This window comes from Haemaphysalis longicornis, unplaced genomic scaffold, assembly GCF_048455015.1.
Source record: "Haemaphysalis longicornis isolate Haplotype H1 unplaced genomic scaffold, Haemaphysalis longicornis Haplotype H1 scaffold_1, whole genome shotgun sequence".
NCBI classification, from domain to species: Eukaryota; Metazoa; Arthropoda; class Arachnida; order Ixodida; family Ixodidae; genus Haemaphysalis; species Haemaphysalis longicornis.
Genome location: NW_027526203.1, coordinates 421394386 through 421418284, shown reverse-complemented (window position 1 = coordinate 421418284; position 23899 = coordinate 421394386). Strand labels below are relative to the sequence as shown.

Sequence of the window (23899 nt, the reverse complement as noted above, 5' to 3'; positions counted from 1 at the left end):
AGCGACATTTGTTTTTCAAAAAATACCGCCCAACAAGGAAAACAACGCCGAGTACATGGCCTGAATTTTCACGTCACCCTTAAAGAATTGAACACAACATTTTCACCTAATTACACGGCCACAAATGTACTACATGCCATCCGAGACCTTCAACTGGAAGGCATCGCCATCCGCATCGTCTGGTCCCCGGGACACACGCCTGGGGCACATGGCAATCACGCGCCTCATACCGCCACCCAGGAGAGACTTGACACACCTCCAGTGGTTTCCAGTGCCCTATTGCAACATCTACCACGACCAGTCTGGCAACTTTACCTGCGGAAATTCAAGGCAGAGAGTCGCAAGAGGCTTCAAGATACCACCCCGGTGGGTGTACTGGGCCCGCTCATGACGCTCACATGCTCGGGGGAGGTGGTAGCTAATACGATTTATGCTAACACGGCCATAACCCCTCATGTAGTACATAAATGGACCCACGGAGCCAGCTCACACATCCAACGCTGCCGGTATTGTGACGAGAAATGCATCCCTAACCTGCGTAATTTGATATGGCACTGCGCACACTTCAAGACCAGTCGCGAGCCACTACTGGACCTTGGTCCTCCACCCACAGGTGAAGAATCACATTTGCAACGCGTTCCAGAGGACCCCTCAGTTCTAGAGAAAGTTATTGCATACTCACTGACCAGTGGTCTCAACAAGTTGATGTAATAACCTGGACCGACTCCTGTCATACATAGCACCTATCTCTTCACAAAAGTTGCGAACTATATGTTCACGGACTTTAAAATGCTATCCACCATTTGAAGTGCTTGAACCCTGAACAGTTTTTTTTCCTCGATTATTCCCCCTTTCCTTTGTGTCCCTCTACTTGCCCAACAGGGCATTCATGCCCCCCTGATAAGAAAGTTATTCCTCTTCCTCCTCTACACAGCGTAGGAAACTTTCAGCGCTCAAATTTAGAACGGTTGTGCAACCAAATTTTTTATGCGGCGTAATTTTATTACCGTGTGGAATCCCAGCATCGCAAACGTTCATGGTGCAAGCTATAAGGCGCTATTTTGTTATCCCTCCACTTCATTCGCTTAACAGCGCTCCGAGATTTTCCGATCGACGAGTCAGGATCACCAAGCGGTGTTCACCCGTGATCATGTCGAATCGCAATGTGAGACGCCTTTCCAGCACTAAGTCTTTTATAGTTAAGTCCAACGTGCCTCCGACCTCAGAACGGCAAGTACGGCTCCTCTGCGACAGAGCGAACGTCAAAAAGGGGAGGGGGGCGGCGACGCGCTGCACCAGCTTTGAGCCGCGCGCGCGGGCCGCCGCCGTCGACGTCCGCGGCGGCATTTTCGGCGTTGTTGGGCTCGCGCTCGCGCGCTTTGCAGCTCCGGCGGCTCCTGGCGGCGCGGTCGCATCTGAGGAGAGGCGGCAGTTCGCGGGTCGGCATCGCTCTGCCGCTGCGCCTTCTATTTTTACCTGCCCTCGGGTGGGAGGCAGTGGATGCGAACAAGTTAGGCTGCATGAAGGCTGGACGCCTCGTTGTTTTCTCCTCGCGCTTTTCGCTCCTTTGGCGCGGCTCGGAAGCGCGCGAGTTCCCGGAACACGGCTCCGGAGACATGAATGACTCAGTGCGAGCGCCTCTCTCCGCCGGTCACACGACAACGGCGGACACTACGCGTGCACCGCGGTTTCGGGCTCGCCACTCAATGCGCTGCCGAGCGTCAACAGGTGTTCCGTCCATGCGCTTGGGGTAGACTGTGATTGCATATGATTGAGCACAAATAAAAAAAAATCGCTGAGCCCTTCACTAAGCTCAACAGACTAAACATGTGCAAAATGTAGCTGATTAGTAAACTACTAAATAATCATGGGTGCGAATCCATCTGCATGCTAAATTAGCACGTCACATTTTCCTTTGGTACTGTAAGCTTGTTCCTTCTCTGAACTAGAGCACAAAAATTCTTGGAGGGTTTTCTAGACAAAAATCTCTGCCATTTCAGATAATGCGTGTCTTCTATGGCTTTTCTTCCTTTTTTGTTGCTTCTGTCCTACGAAAAATTCGGGACAGAATTTCGACTAGGTTGACCCACTCTTTCTTCGACCTGAGCGACGCCACTTTTTTTCCTTTCCATATGCTCGGCCCTCCATGAAACAACAGGGGCGGTATTCCCGTGTTTTGTCCCTTTTGTGTCCCTTTCAAAAGTGTCCCTTTTGAGCGAGCCCTGATTGGCTAAAAGCGAACACCCGGATGTGACGCCATGCAAGCACGGCGGAGCTATGAGCCGCGGCTACTCGGAGCAGACGATCTGGAGCAGACGATTTTTTGTCGCAGTTCGCTCGCGGAACAATAAACACATAAAAGATACTCTGATACGGTTTCACTTCGTTAAAATGCGTTTGCAAGAACAGTTACGCTATTTGAATAAAAGGCCCACTGCTTAACCGGAAGTACGTCACGACGAAAGGGACGCAAAATGGATGTTTTCGAAAGGGACAGTTACGAGAATACCACCCCAGATGAAAAACTGATGAAAGATTTACCTCGTAGCACCATTTCAACGAATCGCAGGGAAGCTGCACATCTTTTGAAGTGCCAGCTGTAATGCGAGGCGTTTCCGCTCTTCTGTGCACCAGCAACCCGTAAAGGGTGCTTAGCCGTTAACAGGTCAGCAATGAAGGAAGCCAACTCTAAAAGGGAGCCCGTGATGTGGATTGAACGCAACCCAAAGAAAGGCTCATAAGACCACTGCCCCACGAAAACCTGACGGCGTTGTTGCTGGTAACACACGTAAGAGCGAAACGGCTCAATCCCTCACAGGGTATCGGCCAAGATGCTCAATGGGAACAGAAACCAAGTTATGTATGGACATTTTCAACGCTAAAGTCTGATCTGTGCCGTTGAGAAAATTGACATTGAGGCTCGATGTCTGTGGTTATGAAGGTCAAAATATCTGAAGTGCGAACTCTAATAAACAGTAAGGTAGAATAAAAACGTGCTCAAAAACCTGATTTGATGCAAAGAGCGATAGCTCCACTTCGCGAGCAGCGTTATGAAGGCGGTCCCAAGGCACGTACGATCAAGAACAGCCAACCATTAACCGCTGACGCTGGCCGTTACGCTACCCCTCACGCATTAATTGCTTAAGAATTTAAGCACTTAGCGGTAAGACCCCATGACGCAGAAAAGCCGGCGTCGTCGGCGACGTTAACCGTGAGCGAGAATTTCCGCCGCACCATCTTGCGGCACCCACGAAAACACCTGCGATCATAAGGCGCTACCCAAACAGACGGCGTGCGAACAGAAGCAGAAAGTTTGACCGTACGCGGGCGCTGCTAGGGGGTACAGTAACGCCAGCGCTACGGTATAATAAACCGTAGCACACGCACGCTCGTGATACATGTGTGATGGATGCGCCCCCGCATATCTGTGCCGGACGGGAGGGAGGGAGGAGGAATGTTTTTAATGATGAAGAGAAGTCAGCCTGGCAGCGAGCTTGGCTTGCTACTCCGCATGAACATGAGATGTGCGAAAGTGAAAGGAAGCGAAGACACAAAAACTCATACAGACACTACAAACTCAAATAAGCACACAAACTGACAGACGCGGGATCACGCACACAGCACACAAACAGAAGTAAAGTTAAGGCAAACGTGCGTACCGCAGGGCCTTCCTCACGCGTGAGGAACGTGAGGCCAACGCGTGAGAAACGATAACGCTATGGCATTCCACGCTTGAAGGCGAAGCTTAAGCGTCCCGCAATTTTTTCTTTCAATTGGACTTACCTAAGAAATAGAGAGAAGAAAAGCGAACGTAAAGGCCGAGAGGTTATCCAGGCTTAGAGCCAGGATTGCGACCCGGCACTGGGGGAGGGGTGTTCAGGAGATGAAAGACAGGGCAGGCGAAAAGGTGGGGATCGGAGCTTCTTTATACAACGTACGGGATCCCAATCACAAAATTAGTTCAAAGTTCTTCACTTTTAATCAACTCCACGTAGTCACTTTGTTAAAGTTGATGTGTAAACTGAGGGGCATGCAAAGCCGGGGCCTTGTAACGAGGGACCCAGCCGGGTTCACATCATAGAACAAGCAGCTTGCAACACCGTAAGTGCTGGACAACATCGGTGTCATGATCCAGGTGTTGCAATCAACGCGAGCTGTTGAAACGACCGCTCCATCCGTTCCTGAGTTTCAAACGGGACGAACACAGAAAGTAGTTGGTTCAAATGGCGTGGGCCACCTGTAATACGTATTGGTCGGTCTTCACCAATTCAATGTAATTGCACACTTCATTGAACGTAAAGCATTTCACGGTGACTGGCCACGCCGTTTGAATAAAAAGACGAGCTATTATTAAATCACGAGGTCCTGCAAAACTAGGCACATATAAAAAAATGCCACAATCAGTTAAATCCAGAATTAAAGAGGATCAAACTGGAATATTTAAGCAATCTTTTCGGTGGCTCTTTGCGCAACATCGCGTGAGACCAATGGGACAAACTAAATCACTTGCTTAACTTGCGGCCACACAACGCCATTTTTACCATTGAAAAAAAAAGGAAGTTCTGTGCGGAAAGAAGCTTTCCAATCAGATTAATCGTTTTTTTATTATTAATATCACAAAATCGCTTTGTGTCCAGCACAAAATATTCCTGTTCATCATGCCTGTATGGCACCAAGCGTCCAAGAAACTTTGTTCGCAACTACTGAATCAGAAGTAATATCAATGTTCTCAAATTTTCTATCGAGTAAATCTAAAGATAAAGATGGTTTTCAAATTCAACCGTTTAAATTTGTAATAGACTTATTGACCCCGACACTGGCATATATTTTCAACCGCTGTTTAAGTACTGGTGTCTTCCCAAAAGAAATGCGGCAAAAATTGTTGCAATACATAAAAGTGGTTCTGTTTCTGACTTTTACAATTACAGACCGGTATCTATCCTACCAGTACTATCTAAAGCCATAGAAAAAATTGTTCATTGCAGATTGACTAACTTTTATGCAAGCATTTTGTTCTTTCTCATTTTCAGTATGGATTTAGAAAATAGCCATTTACTGAAATGGCATCAACTAAACTAAAACATATTATAATTGATGCTTTTGAAGAAAAGCTCATTGTGATAGGGATATATGTTGACCTATCCAAGGCATGTGACTTAATTGACCACTCTATACTATTTAAAAAAACACAGTCATTATGGCATTAATGGAATCAGTCTTGCTTTAGTGCAGTCATACCTTTATTTAAGTGCCGTAAGCCAATGTTGTGTATTAATTAAACCGTGTCTGATGTCGAGTGGCACTGGCTACCACCCCCAAGCACAGGAAAAAAAATTACATTGACATCAATACCCCAGAAAGTGGAGGGGAAAAATAGCCCCGCTGGTAGCGTAGTGGTTATCGCACCAGACCGGTATTCTGGAGGTTGTGGGTTCGGATCCCACCTGGCGGGCATTTTTTCTCCACTTTCTTTCTTTCTTTCCAAATTCTTTATCTGTTTCAATGACCTACCATATCCTCCCCTTTGCTTTCCGAGGTTTTCTTGACTGCCAAACTTTATTTCTGTCTTATTTTCAACGAGCCCCTCATTTTCCTATTCTGATTCGCTACATGCATAGCGAGGGCCTCTGTTCTGGCAGTCTTGGTGCCAGAGGAAGCTTAAGAGGGTTCAACGCTGGTCGAGGAGGAGGAGGAAACAACTTTTATTGTCAGACAGAGCGCGTTAAGCGCCCGATGGGGTGGCTCCCTCTTCACGGGTTCCATATGCTTCCAGGGCCGCCTGGCCCCTGTGGATCAGTCGGAGCTGGTCTTCCAGGGCGGGGCTGGATAGCAAGATCTCCCATCGCTCGTCAACGGTGAGGATAGTAGGGGGATTACTTATAGGTATAGGTGGGGGGCGGTCTTTGGAGAAATTGCACTCTCCTATGACGTGCTGGAGAGTGCCTAGTACATTGCAGTGAGGGCATCTGTTCTTGTAGATTTCAGGGTACATTTTATTCTGGAGGCAGGGGTGAGGAAAGGAGCCTGCCTGTATTTGCCTGTATATCGCTTGTTCTGCCCTAGTCAAGGAGTGGTGGGGGTGTGGGAATGTCTTCCTACCGTCCCTGTAATATTTGACTATATCTGTGTAGCTGGTGATGGGTTGCCATCCCCTTCCCTCCTCCTCGGTGACCCGGGAGTTGAGCGCTCGGACCTGTTGATGAGCATATTCGTTGCCCTCAACAGAGGAGTGGGCCGGGACCCAAACTAATTCGATCTTTTGTTTAGGAGGCGTAGCTTTTTCGAGGAGTTTTAGAGTCGCAAGGGACACCCAGCCAGATCTGTAGTTCTTGTACGCAGCTTGTGAGTCCGTAACGATCTTGGTGACGTTAGATTGCAGGAGTGCGAGGGCTATCGCCACTTCTGCTTCCTCTGAAGATGGAGTGTTGATCGATGCGCAGGTGACCAGCTTGTCCAACCCGGTGACCGCGACCGTTGCCCTTGTGGAGTGTTTGGGCAGGGAGGCGTCTGTATAGAGGACAGTGTCGTCTTCCTCCAGGGTCCTGGAGAGGGCTCTGGCCCGGGCCTCGCGCCGTCCGGCGTGCCTTGTGGGGTTCATGTTGCGCGGTAATGGTTTACTTTCTATCTTCTCAGTCCACTCTTCGGGTAATTGGCCGTGACAGGTATAGTGGGATTCTTGCCATCCGATTTTGCGGAGGACGCTTCTGCCCGCCTTGATATGGCTAAGGCGGACCCTTTGATTGGACAGGTGGGCGACCACTCTCGACATGTCGTAGACACTCGAGTCATGGCCCGGGGGTTAAAAAGAAGGTCCGCTTCACCCCGAGAAGTCGGAGTGGCGCTGGCTACCACCCCCAAGCACAGGAAAAAAAATTACATTGACATAAATACCCCTGAAAGTGGAGGGGAAAAATAGCCCCGCTGGTAGCGTAGTGGTTATCGTACCAGACCGCTATTGTGGAGGTCGTGGGTTCGGAACCCACCTGGCGGGCATTTTGTCTCCACTTTCTTTCTTTCTTCCCAAATTCTTTATCTGTTTCAATGACCTACCATATCCTCCCCTTTGCTTTCCGAGGTTACTGCCAAACTTTATTTCTGTCATATATATATATATATATATATATATAGAAAGAAATGCCGGCAGTCTACAACGCCAAAGAAGGCATAGGGGAAGGTTAGACTATTTTTTTACCGTTAGTGACGTTACATTATTATAAATTTTTATTAATTACGTGAGAAAGAAAGAAAGAAAAACACGCGCCCAGAGTGGGGACCGAACCCACGCCTTTCGATTAGATCTCGAATGCCTTACCAATTCGGCTATCTGGGCGACTGTGTTCTGCTTCACTTTCTGGGCTATTTATATTTACTACAACTGTATCTGACGCTTGAGGGTGGTAGCCAGCGCCACTCAGACTACACGGGAAGAAGGGGACCTTCTTTTTCAACCCCCGGGGCGTGACGCGAACGTCTACAGCCGGTCATGAGCGGTCAACTGGCGGGAAACCCTCTTATGCTACCTTGGCATCAAGGCTGCCAGAACCGAGGCCCCCGCTAAGCTTTCGCGCGATAATAGGGTTTGGAAATGAGGGGCTCGTTAGGAAATACAGAAAGAAATGCCGGCAGTCTACAACGCCAAAGAAGGCATAGGGGAAGGTTAGACTATTTTTTTTACCGTTAGTGACGTTACATTATTATTAATTTTTATTAATTACGTGAGAAAGAAAGAAAGAAAAACACGCGCCCAGAGTGGGGACCGAACCCACGCCTTTCGATTAGATCTCGAATGCCTTACCAATTCGGCTATCTGGGCGACTGTGTTCTGCTTCACTTTCTGGGCTATTTATATTTACTACAACTGTATCTGACGCTTGAGGGTGGTAGCCAGCGCCACTCAGACTACACGGGGAGAAGGGGACCTTCTTTTTCAACCCCCGGGGCGTGACGCGAACGTCTACAGCCGGTCATGAGCGGTCAACTGGCGGGAAACCCTCTTATGCTACCTTGGCAGCAAGGAAACCCTCTTATGCTACCTTGGCATCAAGGCTGCCAAGGTAGCATAAGAGGGTTTCCCGCCAGTTGACCGCTCATGACCGGCTGTAGACGTTCGCGTCACGCCCCGGGGGTTGAAAAAGAAGGTCCCCTTCTCCCCGTGTAGTCTGAGTGGCGCTGGCTACCACCCTCAAGCGTCAGATACAGTTGTAGTAAATATAAATAGCCCAGAAAGTGAAGCAGAACACAGTCGCCCAGATAGCCGAATTGGTAAGGCATTCGAGATCTAATCGAAAGGCGTGGGTTCGGTCCCCACTCTGGGCGCGTGTTTTTCTTTCTTTCTTTCTGACGTAATTAATAAAAATTAATAATAATGTAACGTCACTAACGGTAAAAAAAATAGTCTAACCTTCCCCTATGCCTTCTTTGGCGTTGTAGACTGCCGGCATTTCTTTCTGTATTTCCTAACGAGCCCCTCATTTCCAAACCCTATATATATATATATGTATATATATATATATATATATATATATATATATATATATATATATATATATATATATATATATATATATATATATATATATATATATATATATATATATATATATATATATATATATATATAGCGAATCAGAAAATGGGAAATGAGGGCCTCATTTCCAAACCCTATATATATATATATATATATATATATATATATATATATATATAGCGAATCAGAAAATGGGAAATGAGGGGCTCCGTGAAAATAAGACAGAAATAAGGGTTGGCAGTCAAGAAAACCTCGGAAAGCAAAGGGGAGGTTGTGGTGGGCCATAGAAAGAGATGAAGAATTTTTTTAGTCGAAAAGAAAGTGGTGAAAAAATGCCCGCCGGGTGGGATCCGAACCCACGACCTCCAGAACACCGGTCTGGTGCGATAACCACTACGCTACCGGCGGGGCTGTTTCCCCAGCACTTTCTCGGGTATTTATGTTAAGGTATTTTTGTTTCCTGCACTTGGGGGTGGTAGCCAGCGCCACTCGGACTACTCGGGGTGAAGGGGACCCCTTCACCCCGAGTAGTCCGAGTAGTCCGAGTAGTCCGGAAAGCAAAGGGGAGGATGTAGTAGCTCAAGATAAAGAATTTGGAAAATAAGAAAGTGGAGAAAAAACGGCCCGGGGGTTAAAAAGAAGGTCCCCTTCACCCCGAGTAGTCCGAGTGGCGCTGGCTACCACCCCCAAGCGCAGGAAACAAAAACACCTGAACATAAATACCCCAGAAAGTGGAGGCTAAAGTAGCCCCGCCGGTAGCGTAGTGGTTATCGCACCAGACCGGTATTCTGGAGGTCGTGGGTTCGGATCCCACCTAGCGGGCATTTTTTCTCCACTTTCTTACTTTCCAAATTCTTTATCTTGAGCTACTACATCCTCCCCTTTGCTTTCCGAGGTCTTCTTGACTGCCAATTCTTATTTCTGTCTTATATATATATATATATATATATATATATATATATATATATATATATATATATATATATATATATATATATATATGTGTGTGTGTGTGTGTGTGTGTGTGTGTGTGTGTGTGTGTGTGTGTGTGTGTGTGTGTGTGTGTGTGTGTCTGTCGCCATTGGCTTGACTATGTTGCCGTTAGAATTGTGTAATGGAATTGTGTGAAATTGCATAAATCTGTTAACTGAGAAATGTGTACCAGGGTCTGGGTATGCAATGTTATCACTCGTTTTAATTCTGTAGTGTTCTGTTAAACTTGAAATTGTGTCACAGAATTTGTTGTACAATGTTTCCACCCGTTTGAATTTCGAAGCTGCGCTTCAATACACTACTGCTGTAGGTGTCATAAAGGGTCCTCAAGTTCTATTTTGCAGCTTTTTTCCTTGTGTCCTCTTTCATGCTCTACTTTGTTTGACAGAAACAAAATCTATGAATCTATGAATTTCCTACGGTGGCAATTTGGTGGCAAAGCCTGGCCCCCTGAACAGGGGTGCATAAACTTCCTTTCCAAATTTCTTCGCCCATTGGGAAGCAGTAGAGCAAGCATCCAGTTATTTGGTATGACAGAGTCACCCAAGGCCGTATCCAGGACGGGGAGGGGGGGTTTCGGTGTCAGAACACCCCCCCAAAATTTGTGAATGCAGAAAAATGACATATATTATGTGGGCGTCCAGACAGTCTCGATCTCTTTTAATTTTTTTTATTTTCCCGGTGGCGTATAACACCCCCGAAATATATTTCTGGCTACGCCACGGGAGTCACCCACAGTCCTGGCATACCTGTGTCATGAATCTATACTTTAACTAAGCCTTACCTTCTGCAGTTCTTATCAACAGTGCCCAGCAAAGATTTGTGCACCACAATAAGGCCTATATGATGCCTGAAATACCTACCTCATTTAACAACGGCGAAAGCAAGCAAGCCCGCTTTTTTTTTTGCGTGAAAGGGCCACTATTCCGGCACTCTTCTTTTAAGACGCATATGACAGGACGGTTGTTTGTATTTTGGCGAGTATAACTGTACGTGTGTCTGGCACCTCCACAAGACGTGAGGACACCACTCTGCATATTTAAAGCGACACGTCTGACAGACACTTCCAGACGGCATGAGCGCACCACTTTGTATATTTAAAGCGATGACAGTTACATCATTCAAACGAGCTAACTCAAAGCCGTAGGTAACTGGCCACCTTTACTTCTTGATTTCTTCAAGAAAGGGCACCGATGTAGTAAGCTGCTGGGCTTTTTCCAAACAGCCGTCCAATGGTAGCAAAGGGCACTTCAAAACAGCAACTTCGTTCGTGTCACTGTCGCGACACTGTAAATATAGCCTCCAGATTTTTCCTTTCGTTTTCATGGGGGCACGGGTGTGCGGCTGTGATTGTATATTAGTTATTATGGGCACATGTGGGGTCGTGTGTGCGCGTGTGACTGTGCCTTTGTCGGGAGTGCCGAAGCACGCGCTTTGGTTCAAGAAACTGGAGTAATCATTGTTTCTTTCTCATAGCGAACTAGACTATATTCCCGTTGCCACTCAAGACGTAGCTCATCACCGAGGAGCTCTTAAATAACCGACATTAGGACGCAATATCGAATATCACAAGTGTATTGGAGCAGTAAAACAATACCTGAATCCAATTTAACTGCAGAACTGTTTGAGCTCTTGGTTGTGCCGTCAATGAACAGAAAAAAAGAGCAAGAAAATGCCAAGTGCACGTGAGCGTGCGTCTGGTGATGTTCCTTGTGACATGGCACGCACTCGCGTGTGGGATTGGCTAGGAATCAGGCGTAAGAAGTACTAATGCCTCCGCTACACAAAACTGTAAATTGGAAACATAAGCATTAGAATGAAGAAAGATGGAATTGCTTGCGCCGTCAATGAACAGTAACGCCCGCGCCACCTGTCCTCTCCTCCTGACGTCACATGCCCCACTAATAATGCCGAGATTGCGCTGGTACCGCCGCCAAGGGGATCTCTCTGCTTAAAACGTGAGCGGCTCGGCCTGCTTCGCTGTGTGGGCTTCTTCTTATTCCTTCTGGTTCTTCTACGTGCAGCTTCGATTTTATAGAAGCTCCTTCAACAAGAAAACGCCTCTTTCTTGTGACATTTGGCGGCAGCAGAACTTTCTCCGATGCTGGGCCCCGCACGTGGGATGGGGCGACAAAAGAAGATCCGGACCTCCTAGAAGAAGCAACTTATCAGGAAGCGCGCCGCTATGCGAGGCTAGCTATCATCGCGTTAAGGGCGCACAGCATTTCTTTTGGGTTCATAGCGCGGGCGTTCGCTTTGGACTTGGCCGCGAGATCTAGCACGTGCTAACGCGGTCCACTTTGGGAGAGATGTGAAAGCCTGCGGAGTTTTTAAAACGATCAGGGCCTTTTAGCGGCAAATTCGGAAATCCATGCGAGGGGCAACAGCCGGATCCCTGACGAAGGGAGAGGGGGCGTAAAGCTCTGATGCATCTCCAGCCTCGCACCACGAGTGCAAGCTGCGCCAATTTTTTGGCTCACCCGTGCCTCATCGGGTACATTATAGCCTAGACAAAAAATCACGCCATATCCACGGAATGAATGATGATAAGTGGGGCGAAGCTCGAGAGGGGGAGATCATCGGTAACCGTAACTCTCCCGTGAAAGTTCGCCCATTACATCATTAAGAAAGACGTAAGACTGTGTGCGTACATTGTACAAATCAACTTTTATTTTGTTCTTATTCGTTTGTTGTTGTTGTTGTAGGGTTCGTGAGGCTGCAAGCAAGCGCTCGTATCGGCAGGCAAACCCCGATGCAGTGAGAGCTCGCGAGGCGGCTGCAAAACGCATCAAGCGAGCTCAGCCCGAAGCTGCCGACGCGCGGTTTAAGCGCGACTTTCTAGACGAGATGCTTCGGCCTCTCTTTCGCGCACGGCGGGATCCTGTCGGCGAGCGCGCGCTGCCGCCGCCCTGCGCGCCCTCCGCTCCGCAGCCTTGTCAACAACCACCTCCTCCATCCGGTGACTCGTTGCGAAAGAGGAAGCGCGTCAACAGCGATTGCCTTTTATAGTGTCAGTCACGTGCGAGTGACGTCCTCATGACGTCACTCACACCAGCGCCACCTGCGAGTGAGTCATCGAACTAGGCGGTCACGTACCACGAGACACAAGGGATGGACAGACCCACGGCTGTCGCCCCACGGCTTCGCCCCTAAAATAACGCAGCCAGAACTAAGGTCTTGCCCTGTCAAAGTACGAAAGGAGGTTTTATCGGCAGCCAAATTGTCTCACTCGTGCTTCGGCTGTCATAAAGAGGCACCGGAAGTTCGGATGTCAGATGTAATACTTCGGGAACATGAGTGCGTTTGTAGTAGCCCCTTCGACCTTTGAACACATTAACAGCCGCCGCGCGCACAGAATGCACGCGCTCCTGAGAGCACGAGGGCACTGTTCGCCGATCCCGCACGAGCCCTGGGGTGAGCGAAAACACCGGCAAATGTGCCTTTCACGAGACCGTACAAGGGGAAGTTGGGCACTGATACTGCCCAGAAGAAGCCAAAGGCCCCTGCTCCTGATTTTCCAAGGGGCCCTGCTGTTTGGAAAATGCCCGCCGAGGCGGACTCGTGCCAGGTCCACTCGTGCCCATGAAGACAGCATGGACGCACATGCGCTCCATGCTGATCTGAGGCCCACGCCAAACGCGTGGCTTACGAGGATGCCTGTGCTCACAGCCTTCGCCACGGCGGACCCCAATAAAACTAAAATCAGATCAGTATTACTCACTGAGTTGTGATTGAAATGTTTTAAGGGCACAGCTGTGCAAGCTCTTAGTTCCGCTGTCCAGGAGGGGGAGGAGAATAGCGAATGGAAATTTGACCTAGAGGTTATCCAGGCGTACAGCCCGGATTGGTACTCGGCACTGGGGGAGGGGTGTTCATGGGATGAAAGAGAGGGCAAGCGAAAAGAAGGGGATAGGAGCGGGGACGCGCACGTACTTTAGTCCCTTTGAGAGCACTATAGTCTTTCATCTAAGACTGTGCCCTTCATGAAACGGAGGTTTTGTGTTACCTTCTGCGAAGTCGATGGTAGGGGTGGATGTGCTAATATGGTCTCTACTGTGAATGGTTGATTGTCCAATCGGCTGAGCTCGGCGGCCAACACGCGTCTTTCTGATGAATACTGGGGAAACGGCAAAGCACATGCTCGAGGAGGAGGAGAATAAAGATCTTTATTGTGGGAAAAAGTTGCGTGGACTCTTCAGGAGGTGAAGTCCTCACTCAGGACCCCATATGCATTGCCAGCCGCTACAACCCGCTCATGCTCGATTGTCTCTTCAACCTCGCAAGCGTCGCAGTAGGCGCTACTAAACATCCCGATGAGGAAGAAGAAGGCTTTCGTCAAGGCCATTCCCAACCAGTCTAGTGTTATAAAAAAAAAAACCAAGAAAAATACGGAGCGCACTTGAGCTTGCGCCTCGTGAGGAGTGCCCGGCGCCGGCCAGCTCAACCTTTGAGAACACTTTGCCCAGCGTTTGTGGCGTGATCTCTGGCGGGCTGTTTCCTCGACAGTTCACATGCATTCGCACCTGAAGTTGGGAGCCCAGACGCCAAGTTCACGCTACAGACTGCAAGTTCGAGAAGCCGGTTGTCGCGGGTTCTAGCGCGTGCAACGCGGTCCACTTTGGGACAGATGTGAAAGCCTGCACACTTTTTAAAACTATCGGCCCCTTCTTGTCCTAGAGAACTTTTATTAGCGGCGAATTCGGAAATCCATGTGAGACGTAACAGCCGGGTATCCGACGAAGGGAGAGGGGCCGCCAGCTCTGCTGTTTCTCCGGCCTTGGACCACTAGTGCAAGCTGCGGAAATTTTCACAGCAGAACTGTTTAACCCTGGTATTCTGAGTCCTTGCTCCACTGGAGCCTCCAATGGAGGAGGTCCATGAAATGGATTCCCCCATCCATAAGCATTGCGCAATCCTCCCCTCAGCCTAATGGAGAGAGGGAATGGAGTAGAGGAGGGACTCAGAATACGGCGCTAAGACTTTTTCGCAACTTGAAGGTCTAGCGGCTGCTCAGTACTTAAGTCTCCTCCACCGAAATGGCAGGGGAAAAATAAATTATCTTTAACCCCGGCGTATAGAATTCCTTCGAGGCTATAGCTTATATGTTGCGGTGGGATTGCCTGAACAAAAGCGCGTAACAACAACAAAAAAAAAGCATTTGCGCCATTGCTGCATGCCGTGGTGCGAAGCCACATACAAGAAATATTGGGAGAGCCAGCTTTTTGTCTGTGCAGTGCGCCCAATCCTTGCACGACGGCCTGGAATGCAATAAGCGGAGCTGGGAACTTGAGCGAGTACCCTTGGCCTGGCGCTCAGTCATGCAAGACGTGCGCACGGGCACCAACGGCTCCGCGTATGTATTCAGATAGGGCCCGTTAGCCAGCCCCCTTTATTTCTTTTCACGCGAGCGATAATAGCGTCTGTCTCATTTGAATCGTCATCTCGGGTCTGATCCTAGCTCGGTGCACCGGCGTGCAAGGCCGCAATGCGAAACAAGAGGAAACATAAATCAGCGGCCACGGCAGCGGCGCAAACTTTGTCTCCTCTCCCGAGAAGACGGCTCGGGGCGTCATGAACGCTCCTGGCTGCTCGGCACGTTTGATTGGCCGCATGGTTCCGCGGCGCGAACACAGAGGAGGGGACGACAGCGCAAGGGGCTGGCAGCTTGGCAAACATCGGCGGTTTCCCAACGCCGCTTGCCCCAAAGGACGCGACGTCGGGCTACGGAGACGGCGCGAGTGCCGTGCCGCCTGAGCCCGGTTGGGTGTCACGCCAGTTAACCCTTCGATACGCTTCGGCGCCAGTCGTGGTTTCGCCGTCTTCTTGAATAAATACGGCTCGACGGGGCATAGCATGCGTGGCTGGCCCACGGTTAAGGTTTTTTTCTCGCTTCCAGTCTTGGTCCATGTGCACGTGTCAGACGGAGTGCGACACACTCCTCTGACGTTCAAAGACGCGGGACACGTCTCGTAGAGGGTTAAAAAGAAGAAATCTGTCTCTAACAAAAAATGAAAGAAAAACAAAGAACCTAAAGGAGAACACAGCAGACATTTCTTATTGCCGGTTGTATTGGGAGGGTCATATACCACATGCTAAACGTGTTGTTTTTTCCGTCAATAAACGCTTCCATCCATTGCTCAATACCGGACTTGCAGGCAAAAGAACGTTAAAAATGATGCGACCCTTTTAAAGCCCGTTCTTGATCTGTAAGTGCTACCTTATACCCCTGTCACACGGGCACTTTCAATCGCGATTGAAGTGAATCGCGATCGAGTTTTCGAGCGCGCTCGACGTACTGCCGCTGCTACACGGCACGTTTCAATCGCGATTGAGAAGTTGCACGGGTTGCGCTCGTGTTCGCCAGATGGCGCTAACCATGTACTTGCGGCCGGCGTCTGGTAACTTCGCGCGGTTGTAGGTATACGTAACTATGTAAATATTACCTCACGCTTATTTGGGTCAAGTTATTTGACACAATTTGTGGCGTTAGTTCAAGTTGTCACATTCTGTGCCATTACTGAGCGGGGACGAGAGTATCGCCGCTTTCGTTCGATCGCGCTTGGAAGCCTCGATCGCGCTTGAGAAACGAGGATTGAGTTCGAGCGGGATCGAGCTCGATCGCGATTGAAACTGCCGTGTAGCAGGTGCCCGATCCGGATTGAGCTCGATCCAGATCGACTCAATCGCAATTGAAAGTGCCCGTGTGACAGGAGTATTAGTGTAGCTCCTGCTTTAACCTAATCAATAGGACCTTGCAACAACCCCTATATCTGAAATATAGAGACAATAGACGTTTATTGGAGCAAACCGGGTGGGTAGTGAGCTGTCCCTTGGTGTAATGGGCTGGCCTCAGTGCAGGTACCCTCGGTACTCGGCTGGGGCCCTGCACGGGTGGCCATATGATCAGAGTGGTCCGAGCTTGTCAGCATGCCCTCCCACTGCTCGTGAGAAGGGCTGAAGATGGCGACGAGAGACGGTGTTTGTTGGCAAGCCCACCCCATGTGGTACGCGGTGTTATCAGGGGGGCAGAAATGACAGCTGAGGGGGTGTGAGGTAGGAGAGATAGAGTGTAGCACGGGTGCGTTGTGTGAGGTGTTTTAAGCGACGCCAAATGAATGATTTTTTTTCCGTGGTTAGTCTGGGGTGCGGTTGGGGCAATGTACGGCGAAGTTTGCGTTAGTGGTGGAGGATGTCATGGTAGCGAAATAGAATAGGGGGAGTCAGGGGGGGGGGGAGAATGTGAGGCTGCGCTATGGTTCTGCCTCTGATAGAAATGCCCTGTGTGGGACTGTGCGGGAAGTGTCGTGGGCCGCCTCATTTATTTCCAGGGGCGAGTGGCGTGGCGTCCAGACGATATAGACGTCGAAAAGGGGGTAGATTGATGTAAGTATCCGCAAGACAGGAAGTGAGATGCGTTCGCGTCGAATGTTGTGTAAGGCTTGCTGGGAGCCGTGAGAATGGTAATGTAACCGGAGAAGAAGAGGGTGATCACTTTATTGAGTCTTAAGCGGGTTAATGGCAGCGGTGTAGCCTCGGTTTGATGCCGGCGGCGACGTTGTCAGCGCGCGTGACCAGAAGTATCTGGACCTCTGGGTCCGAGCTGCCCAGCGCTCCCTCCCACTGCTCTTCATTACCGAGGGAAATGGATCTGGAGGATCTTGACGGAATGTAACCAGAGACGGAAGTAGCAGCGAGGCGTACGGCAGTTTCTTCAGCTTTTGTCGTAGATATGGATAGCGTTGTGAGGGAGGTAAGGAGTGTGGCTTGCGAATTCAAAACTGCTCTGTGCATGAGCTTGAAGTAAGGGCTAGGGGGCGGGCATTCGTGTAACGAGAGTCAGAATGGGCGCGAAATATTTTGCAAAGATGTTTGACTTCGAACTCTGGGTTCATACAGTGGTGTGAGACTAGATTGAGGACGGAATGCGTTGTAAGGCTTCTGAAGCAGGTGTTGTTGCGTAGCGGAGGGTCAGAAGGACACGACGACCGGTGGTGGATAGGATGAGTCTGGTGCGTAGGTTCTTGGGCTCGGCTTCGATGAGTTCCACAGAGTGTTAGCCGCTCCGAGTTGAAGGACACGAGAAGTATGGGAGGTTGGTGCTGGGCCTGTTGGTACATAAGTGTAAAGCGTGAGTGTTGTCCATCTCTCTCCTTTGTGTGCGGGTCTCCGAAGCCTGGATTCCGTTGGTTTTTCTTTTTGGTTTTTTCACGAGAAGAAAGGATTTCAATGAGGACGTCAAGCGCGTTTTTTGTAGGCTGTTTCTATCAAGATGTTGAGTTTTTCTCATTATCTGGTGTTCAAAACGATTTTTTTTCTGGCGACGCCGCGCGAGTCACAGTACTCCGGCAGCGACCGTCGCCGATGCTGCAGGTTCGAACATGTTGGAACGAGAGGTCCGACATGACGAAGAGAGACGAAACGAAGAGAGAATGGCCGCGGGGGTCGATAACACCGTGCGATAGCGGTGTTGGTGAAGCAAGCTCTGCCGGATAACGGCCACATTAATGGACGCGCCCCCTGTTACAGGCCTCGAGAGAAAAACGTCGCACTACGAGGGCGAGCGGGAATTTTCACGAACGCACGGGAACGACATCGGCAAGATAAAGAGAATATTAAAAAAATGTGACCGGCACTCCGTACAGATGGTTAACCAACGACGTTGTGACGTGCGGCCAGTGTTTTACGTATGACGCATTGCCTACCTATTTGGAGGCAACGTGCGGCCGGTGTTTCCCATTGCCACGTTGACGCTGTTCCGCCCGCCTCGCCCGCTGCCATCGTTTGAGCTGTGATTCACGCACTAGCTGGCGGACCGCGTTAACTCTACCTAATCTGCCTCGCCTTACTTCTAACTCCTCTCCAACCTGTTTTTTTTTTTTTTTTTCGCGCATGCGCATGGGGTTGCGCCGGATGACTTTTCTGCGCACACGCGACCGCCGTATTTTCGTTTCGCCTAAAGCCATGTATATTTCCTTTAGAAAACGAATGAAACAGCAGACGTCTCTCAGCCTCGGGACCCCAAATAATAAGGCTACCAAGTATAAAGGAACCAGAGAAAGGACAACGACGTACCCCTAATGTAGCAAGCCCTGCCACTAACAGGGATGACCCCCTTCCCCCCGTTCTCATTACAACGCCATCTCTCACTTGCACGTCCCCTTTGGGAAAAGAAGCCAGAAAGCGCTGGCGGTGCTTGCAGATGCTGGTGGCACGGGCGTTGCAGACGACGGAGACCAGCTCTCCCGGCGGCCTGACAGGGCCGCTAGAAGAATTGAGAACGTTAGAGCAAATATACGCAAATGACATTTAAGGAGCCGCTCCTAGCATCGCAGGCAGTCGGGTTATCACTCTTGTGGGGCGGTGGTAGTCAGTCGCACTTCTAAGGAGCACGCAGCTAAGCCCACGTCAAACCAACAAAACTGGCTCCCCGGCTCATCACCGAGATCACTGTGCCAACTGTCTGCCAACGCTGCTATACTGAGGAGCCACAACATGAAAAGAAACGCCGAAAGCTTCGAGAGAGCAGTCGATCTCCAGTACCAGATGTCTATCAAGGACTTTGTAATCTTTCTCTACGCGCTCGTTACGAAAGCTCGGCAGCAGAGTGTTATGTCCAGCTTTTACCCCTGATTATTGGGGGAGGAGTCGTTCTCCTCCAGATTCCCATGGAACGTTTACCACCCCCAACCCACAGATCTTAGTTGGGAGCAGCTGCAAAAAAGTGAATTGTGAAATGTATAACGCGCCTATAGAAAAGACCTGGTATAGGGGACGCCATAGTGGAGGGCTTCGGGTTAACGCAGGCCTCCTGGATACCTTAACGCGCTACGAAATCGCGGATATACCCAAGTTATTGTTTTGGGCCACCAGCCTGAAATCTTACCCGCGCGCTCGTGCTCAGCATGGGGGCAGCAGATGACAACTATGTCGCGCCATCTGAGGGACAGAGGTCTTTGGTTGTCAATGAAGATCATTCTTCATTTGTAAAGAACCATATGCTTACATTAAACATATGTTTACCCACTGTAGGTCACACAAAAAATTAGCAGAGGCTTAGCTCGGCTATGCCAGAATATACGTCGCGTAAGCTAAGGTTCCGCTGGTTATTCTTAAGTTTCCTGGTTGTCCAGGATTAGCTGATTATCATTCTTACGGCTGCTAAAACGATTTCCAATCCAATTCAATTTAATTTAATCCAATCCAATTCAATCCAATCCAAACGCGGTGGCGGCGGCTCTGGCAGTTTATGGCTTTATGTGGAATGATACGACGTTTATGAACATATTCTCAATTTTTAACCCTGGAGCTTTTGCAGGAGATGCCGTGTCAGGAGAATCAAGAACCTCGTTAGCGTTGGCCACGAGGTACCTGACAATCCTTCCATAACCCTTTGTTTTTCTAGTGTGACCGAGCTCAAATTATGAAGCTAGCAGTGCGCGTGTTGCCCTGCGGCGCACGTGCTCCTTGTTTTCGCTTAGTGCAATTAGCATTTTGTTCCCAGTCCGATGACCCGGAGGTTACAGGCGATTCGCCTCCCCGCTCGTTATCTCCGTCCCATTTATTAGCGCGTGAAGCTGCGCGATGGGCGCAGTACGTGAGACGTTCCGTTAATAAGCCTAGGTAGGTCTCTGGCTCTATTTCAAGACGCGGCGGAAAGATTTTTATGGGGTCGAAGTGCCAGAGCGCCCTACCGGCCCGAAATTCGAGTAATTAAAGCAATCCCTCCCTCCCTCCCTCCCTCCCCCTCACGCACACACCTGGCGGACATTGCGTACAAGAATGCAACAACCACATAATTAACGAAAATCGGTAATAAATCTTGTGTTGCAGGTTTTAGGATGTTTGTTTAATTAAGAAATAGTGTGAAGCAACCAGAAAAGGTACCTACTTCGGAAAAATCCTGCATCTTCCTCGTAATGAGGTATGCGCCCCGACCTCCCCCCTCACATGCAGTGGCAATCCAGTCCATATTACGCACCTAGGGCCCAGAAGCGCGGATTGAGCTAGATCGCTTTGCTGTTAAGGGTGAGCTTTGGTAACGCGCGCCTGTAACTACCAGCTAGAGTTGTGGGAAAACAAAATGTGAAACGTCAGCTAGTACTGCATTACGAAAACCAACTCTCCTCTGCGCGAGCTGCCCGATATAGACGGGCTGGAGCACTGGCCGGGCTGTCAACGTGTTCTGCGAAGGACGATGGCGGAGCAGTCAGGACAATATTTTAGAAGACATGACAGTGACGGCGATGCATGGCAGTACAGAGCACTACTTGAGAAGACAGCGGGAACATGTGTGGTGACAAAGGTGCTCAGCAAGAAGATAAAGACAAGCCTCTGCGGGATGGTGAGGAACAAAACAAGGCTATAGGCACAGAACGAAGGGAGCAAATAGCATCAAAAGTACGTTATGTTGCGCGCTGCCAACAAGAAAGAAAGCATACGAGTTCAGTGGGACGGGACTGGCGTGTCTTTTTCTTTGTTCATAGCCCTGTCTCATTTATTCATTTTTGCGATCAGTGATGTTCCTTTCGTTTTACTGGAAGCCTCTGTCCTGAGCAGGGGCGTGGTCAGAATTTTTTTGTTTTGGTAGAGGGGGGCTGAGGTTGTACCTCGACCTCCTCCATATGCAATAAGGTAGCTAATTGGGCGAGTTCGAGTGCGTTCAAGGAGTGCGGACAAGGACGACACAGCGCTTGTGTCGTACTTACTCTTCTTGTTCTTGTCCGGTTTTCGTATGCGCTGACCATTATGAACTCCTCGATATGATTCTTCAGGCAATAAAAAATATGAATAAAAATGCATAACTATTAACTGATAATATGCATAACTATTAACTGATAATAAAGAGGATTTTTTTTGCTCTATTGCCCTCTTCAAGGAAAGCGTATGAACAGATGATGAGCATAGCATAATAGGGGCAAATGACAACCTTACCATGATCTAGACTCAGCAGTCACGCGTGGAGGGCCAAAACGATTGCTTGAAAAATACGAAGGTCTCTAAAAAAAAACTAGAGATCCTATTCAGGAACACTTCAGTGTTCCTGAATAGGATCCTGAATTGTTCAGTGAGGCAGAAAATTACCAAAGCGTGGATATAGGTATCGCCAACTCGTATATTTTCGAACTCTATGACTTGTGACGCGAAAAACTATGCATCGTGAAATGGCATTGTGGGTGCCCGTTTGAGCTCTTATTGGAAGAAACGTCACTACTTACAAACCATCTCGAAAGAAAACTTTGATTGAATAAAAGAGCTTTGAAAAAAAACTGCTCTAGGTGGGACGCTGAGGAGTATAAATCCCTCGTTATGAATAAAGGACATTCCGGCAAAAAAAAAATGGTGCACTGCAGCTTGTTTTCAATGCCGTATCCACCGACCTCTGGAGGTTCCAATGTGGAATCGGCGCACTTGAACCCGTCCCCTTGTAATCAACTCGCTCCTCTCTTATCTTCTAGCATGCATCGTTTGTCCAGGTGAGATTCTACAAAATGCACCGGGGTTAAACACGGTTAAACCAGGTTTCCAGAGCGATAGCCCGCTTTTCGCGCACTGAGCGCACAGTGAGCCCGCGCACAATTGTTCCGTAAGACAAAACATAGACGCTGCTCGGCGCAGTCGGCGCGGTACAGACGAGCGCACAGGGAAGATGATGATGTTGATGCTTAGCGGAGTCCCCTTTGGAACGGGTTGGCGTTGCGCAGCGACTTTAGTCGTAACTCCACTGTACAATCACCTCCCCCCCCCCCCCCCCCCCCCAAAAAAAAAACCTTTATGAAATTTTTGTGGCAGTCTGACTTCTTTGTTCGCATGTCTTCCCAGATTGTTCTCTGCTCTTTTCCCACCAACATTCTAACCTTCTTTTACTAACGACTACTGCTGTCCAATTCACTTTTCCACTAACCTTAAAGCCAAGGGCTTCCGGAAGATGGATGGCTCCCTCACTGAGGACTGGACGGATACCTTTGCACTCTGTTACAATATGTCGCATGGTTTCTGGCTCCCTGCCGCAGCCTGCGAACAGTTCTTCCTGTACCGGCTCGTGGATAAGCGTTTTTGTCCACAAGCAACCCGCCCGGGCTTCGAAAAGCAATGCACTCCCTTTGGTATTATCGAAGAATTTTTCCCTTGTGATCTCCTGCTTCCCGATCCTGTAGATATCATATTCGCGTCCATCCTCTTTTTCCAGGTCGTTGTCTCTGATTCTTTCACTTCATTTGTTATTGTCTTGGTCGTTTCGCCTGCACTTCCATTTTCATATACTTTGTCCTGGAACTTGGACGCAGCCAGCGCCTCCTGGTATCATTTCCTGATGGCACGCGCTTTTACTCTTTCCTCCTATTCGCACCCCATTTCTCCCTGGCACGAACGAGCGATTGGACTTTTTCACTACGCGCAACCCCACGAGGCGTTGGCTTGACCTTGGTTGAGCATGAAGATCATGTACGGAACGAGGCGTTTTCTGGATTTGTACCCGGTACAATACAGCCTTTGTTCTAAAAAACGGAACTGAACTACTCGGGCACTTCATGTGTTTATTAGGCGTACGAGAAAAAAATAGCTGGATTCTTTCTGCTTGCGTTAGACAAGAACGCGTGCGACACCGGCGGTAACTTTACTTCATCTATGTGCGACTGACAGAACAAGCATCGGGCACAGATGGTGCGCAGCATACAGCTACTATGTACCCAAAACCTAAGAGCGATTTCGGTCTCCTCCGTCATGTTAGCGATCATGCCCCGCAATGGCGTAGCCACTGAAGGGGGGGGGGGGGGGTTCGGTGTCAGAACACCTTTCCCGCCCATGCTTTTTACGCACTTTATGTATAAATTTCAATGCAAAAACGATCGAATGAGGTAAGCAAACGAAATAATATGGTGTTCTCGGGCAGTCCATCTATTTTAATTTTTTTCTTTTTTTTTCTTTTTGGGGGGATATAACTACCCCCAAAAGATATTTCTGGATATACGCCACTGATGCCCCGCCTCGCCGGTGGGGGCCATGCGTAGCCAACGGAATGGAGAGTGCGCCTATATACAGTGCGGTCCTTTACGAGCACTATAGCCCTCCATTCAGTGAGTCTTTCAACGGCCGTGTGTCGACTCAGCTGTTCATAGCGGCTACATCTCAGGTCAGGCGGTACTCAGCGAACAGCTCGCACCGACACACGGCCAGGCTGGACGAGACAAGCGCGCGCGTTTATTGTAATGTTTGTCACAGCCTGGCCGTGACTGCCAGCACTCGGACTCCGCCCCTCCCGCTCGACTCCCTCACCGCCCTGCATGTACTTGCTCCACCGCTCATCCTTCCCGCGTTGGGTATGTTAACTTGGTGAGCCTCATTGATCAAGCGCGAGCGTGAATACATGCGTTCGACTTTTGT

General features: G+C 49.2%; 1 protein-coding gene across 1 annotated transcript in view; it reads left to right on the top strand.

The window, feature by feature from the left end:
• The first annotated feature begins 208 nt into the window (after nt 1–208).
• LOC144161799 (uncharacterized) overlaps nt 209–23899 on the top strand; it is a 120435-nt gene continuing 96744 nt past the window's right edge. Inside the window, exons 1-2 of the mRNA XM_077692400.1 lie at nt 209–305; nt 5774–5855. Of these exons, the coding sequence (XP_077548526.1) occupies nt 209–305; nt 5774–5855 (179 nt within the window). The remainder of the gene's footprint in view (nt 306–5773; nt 5856–23899) is intronic.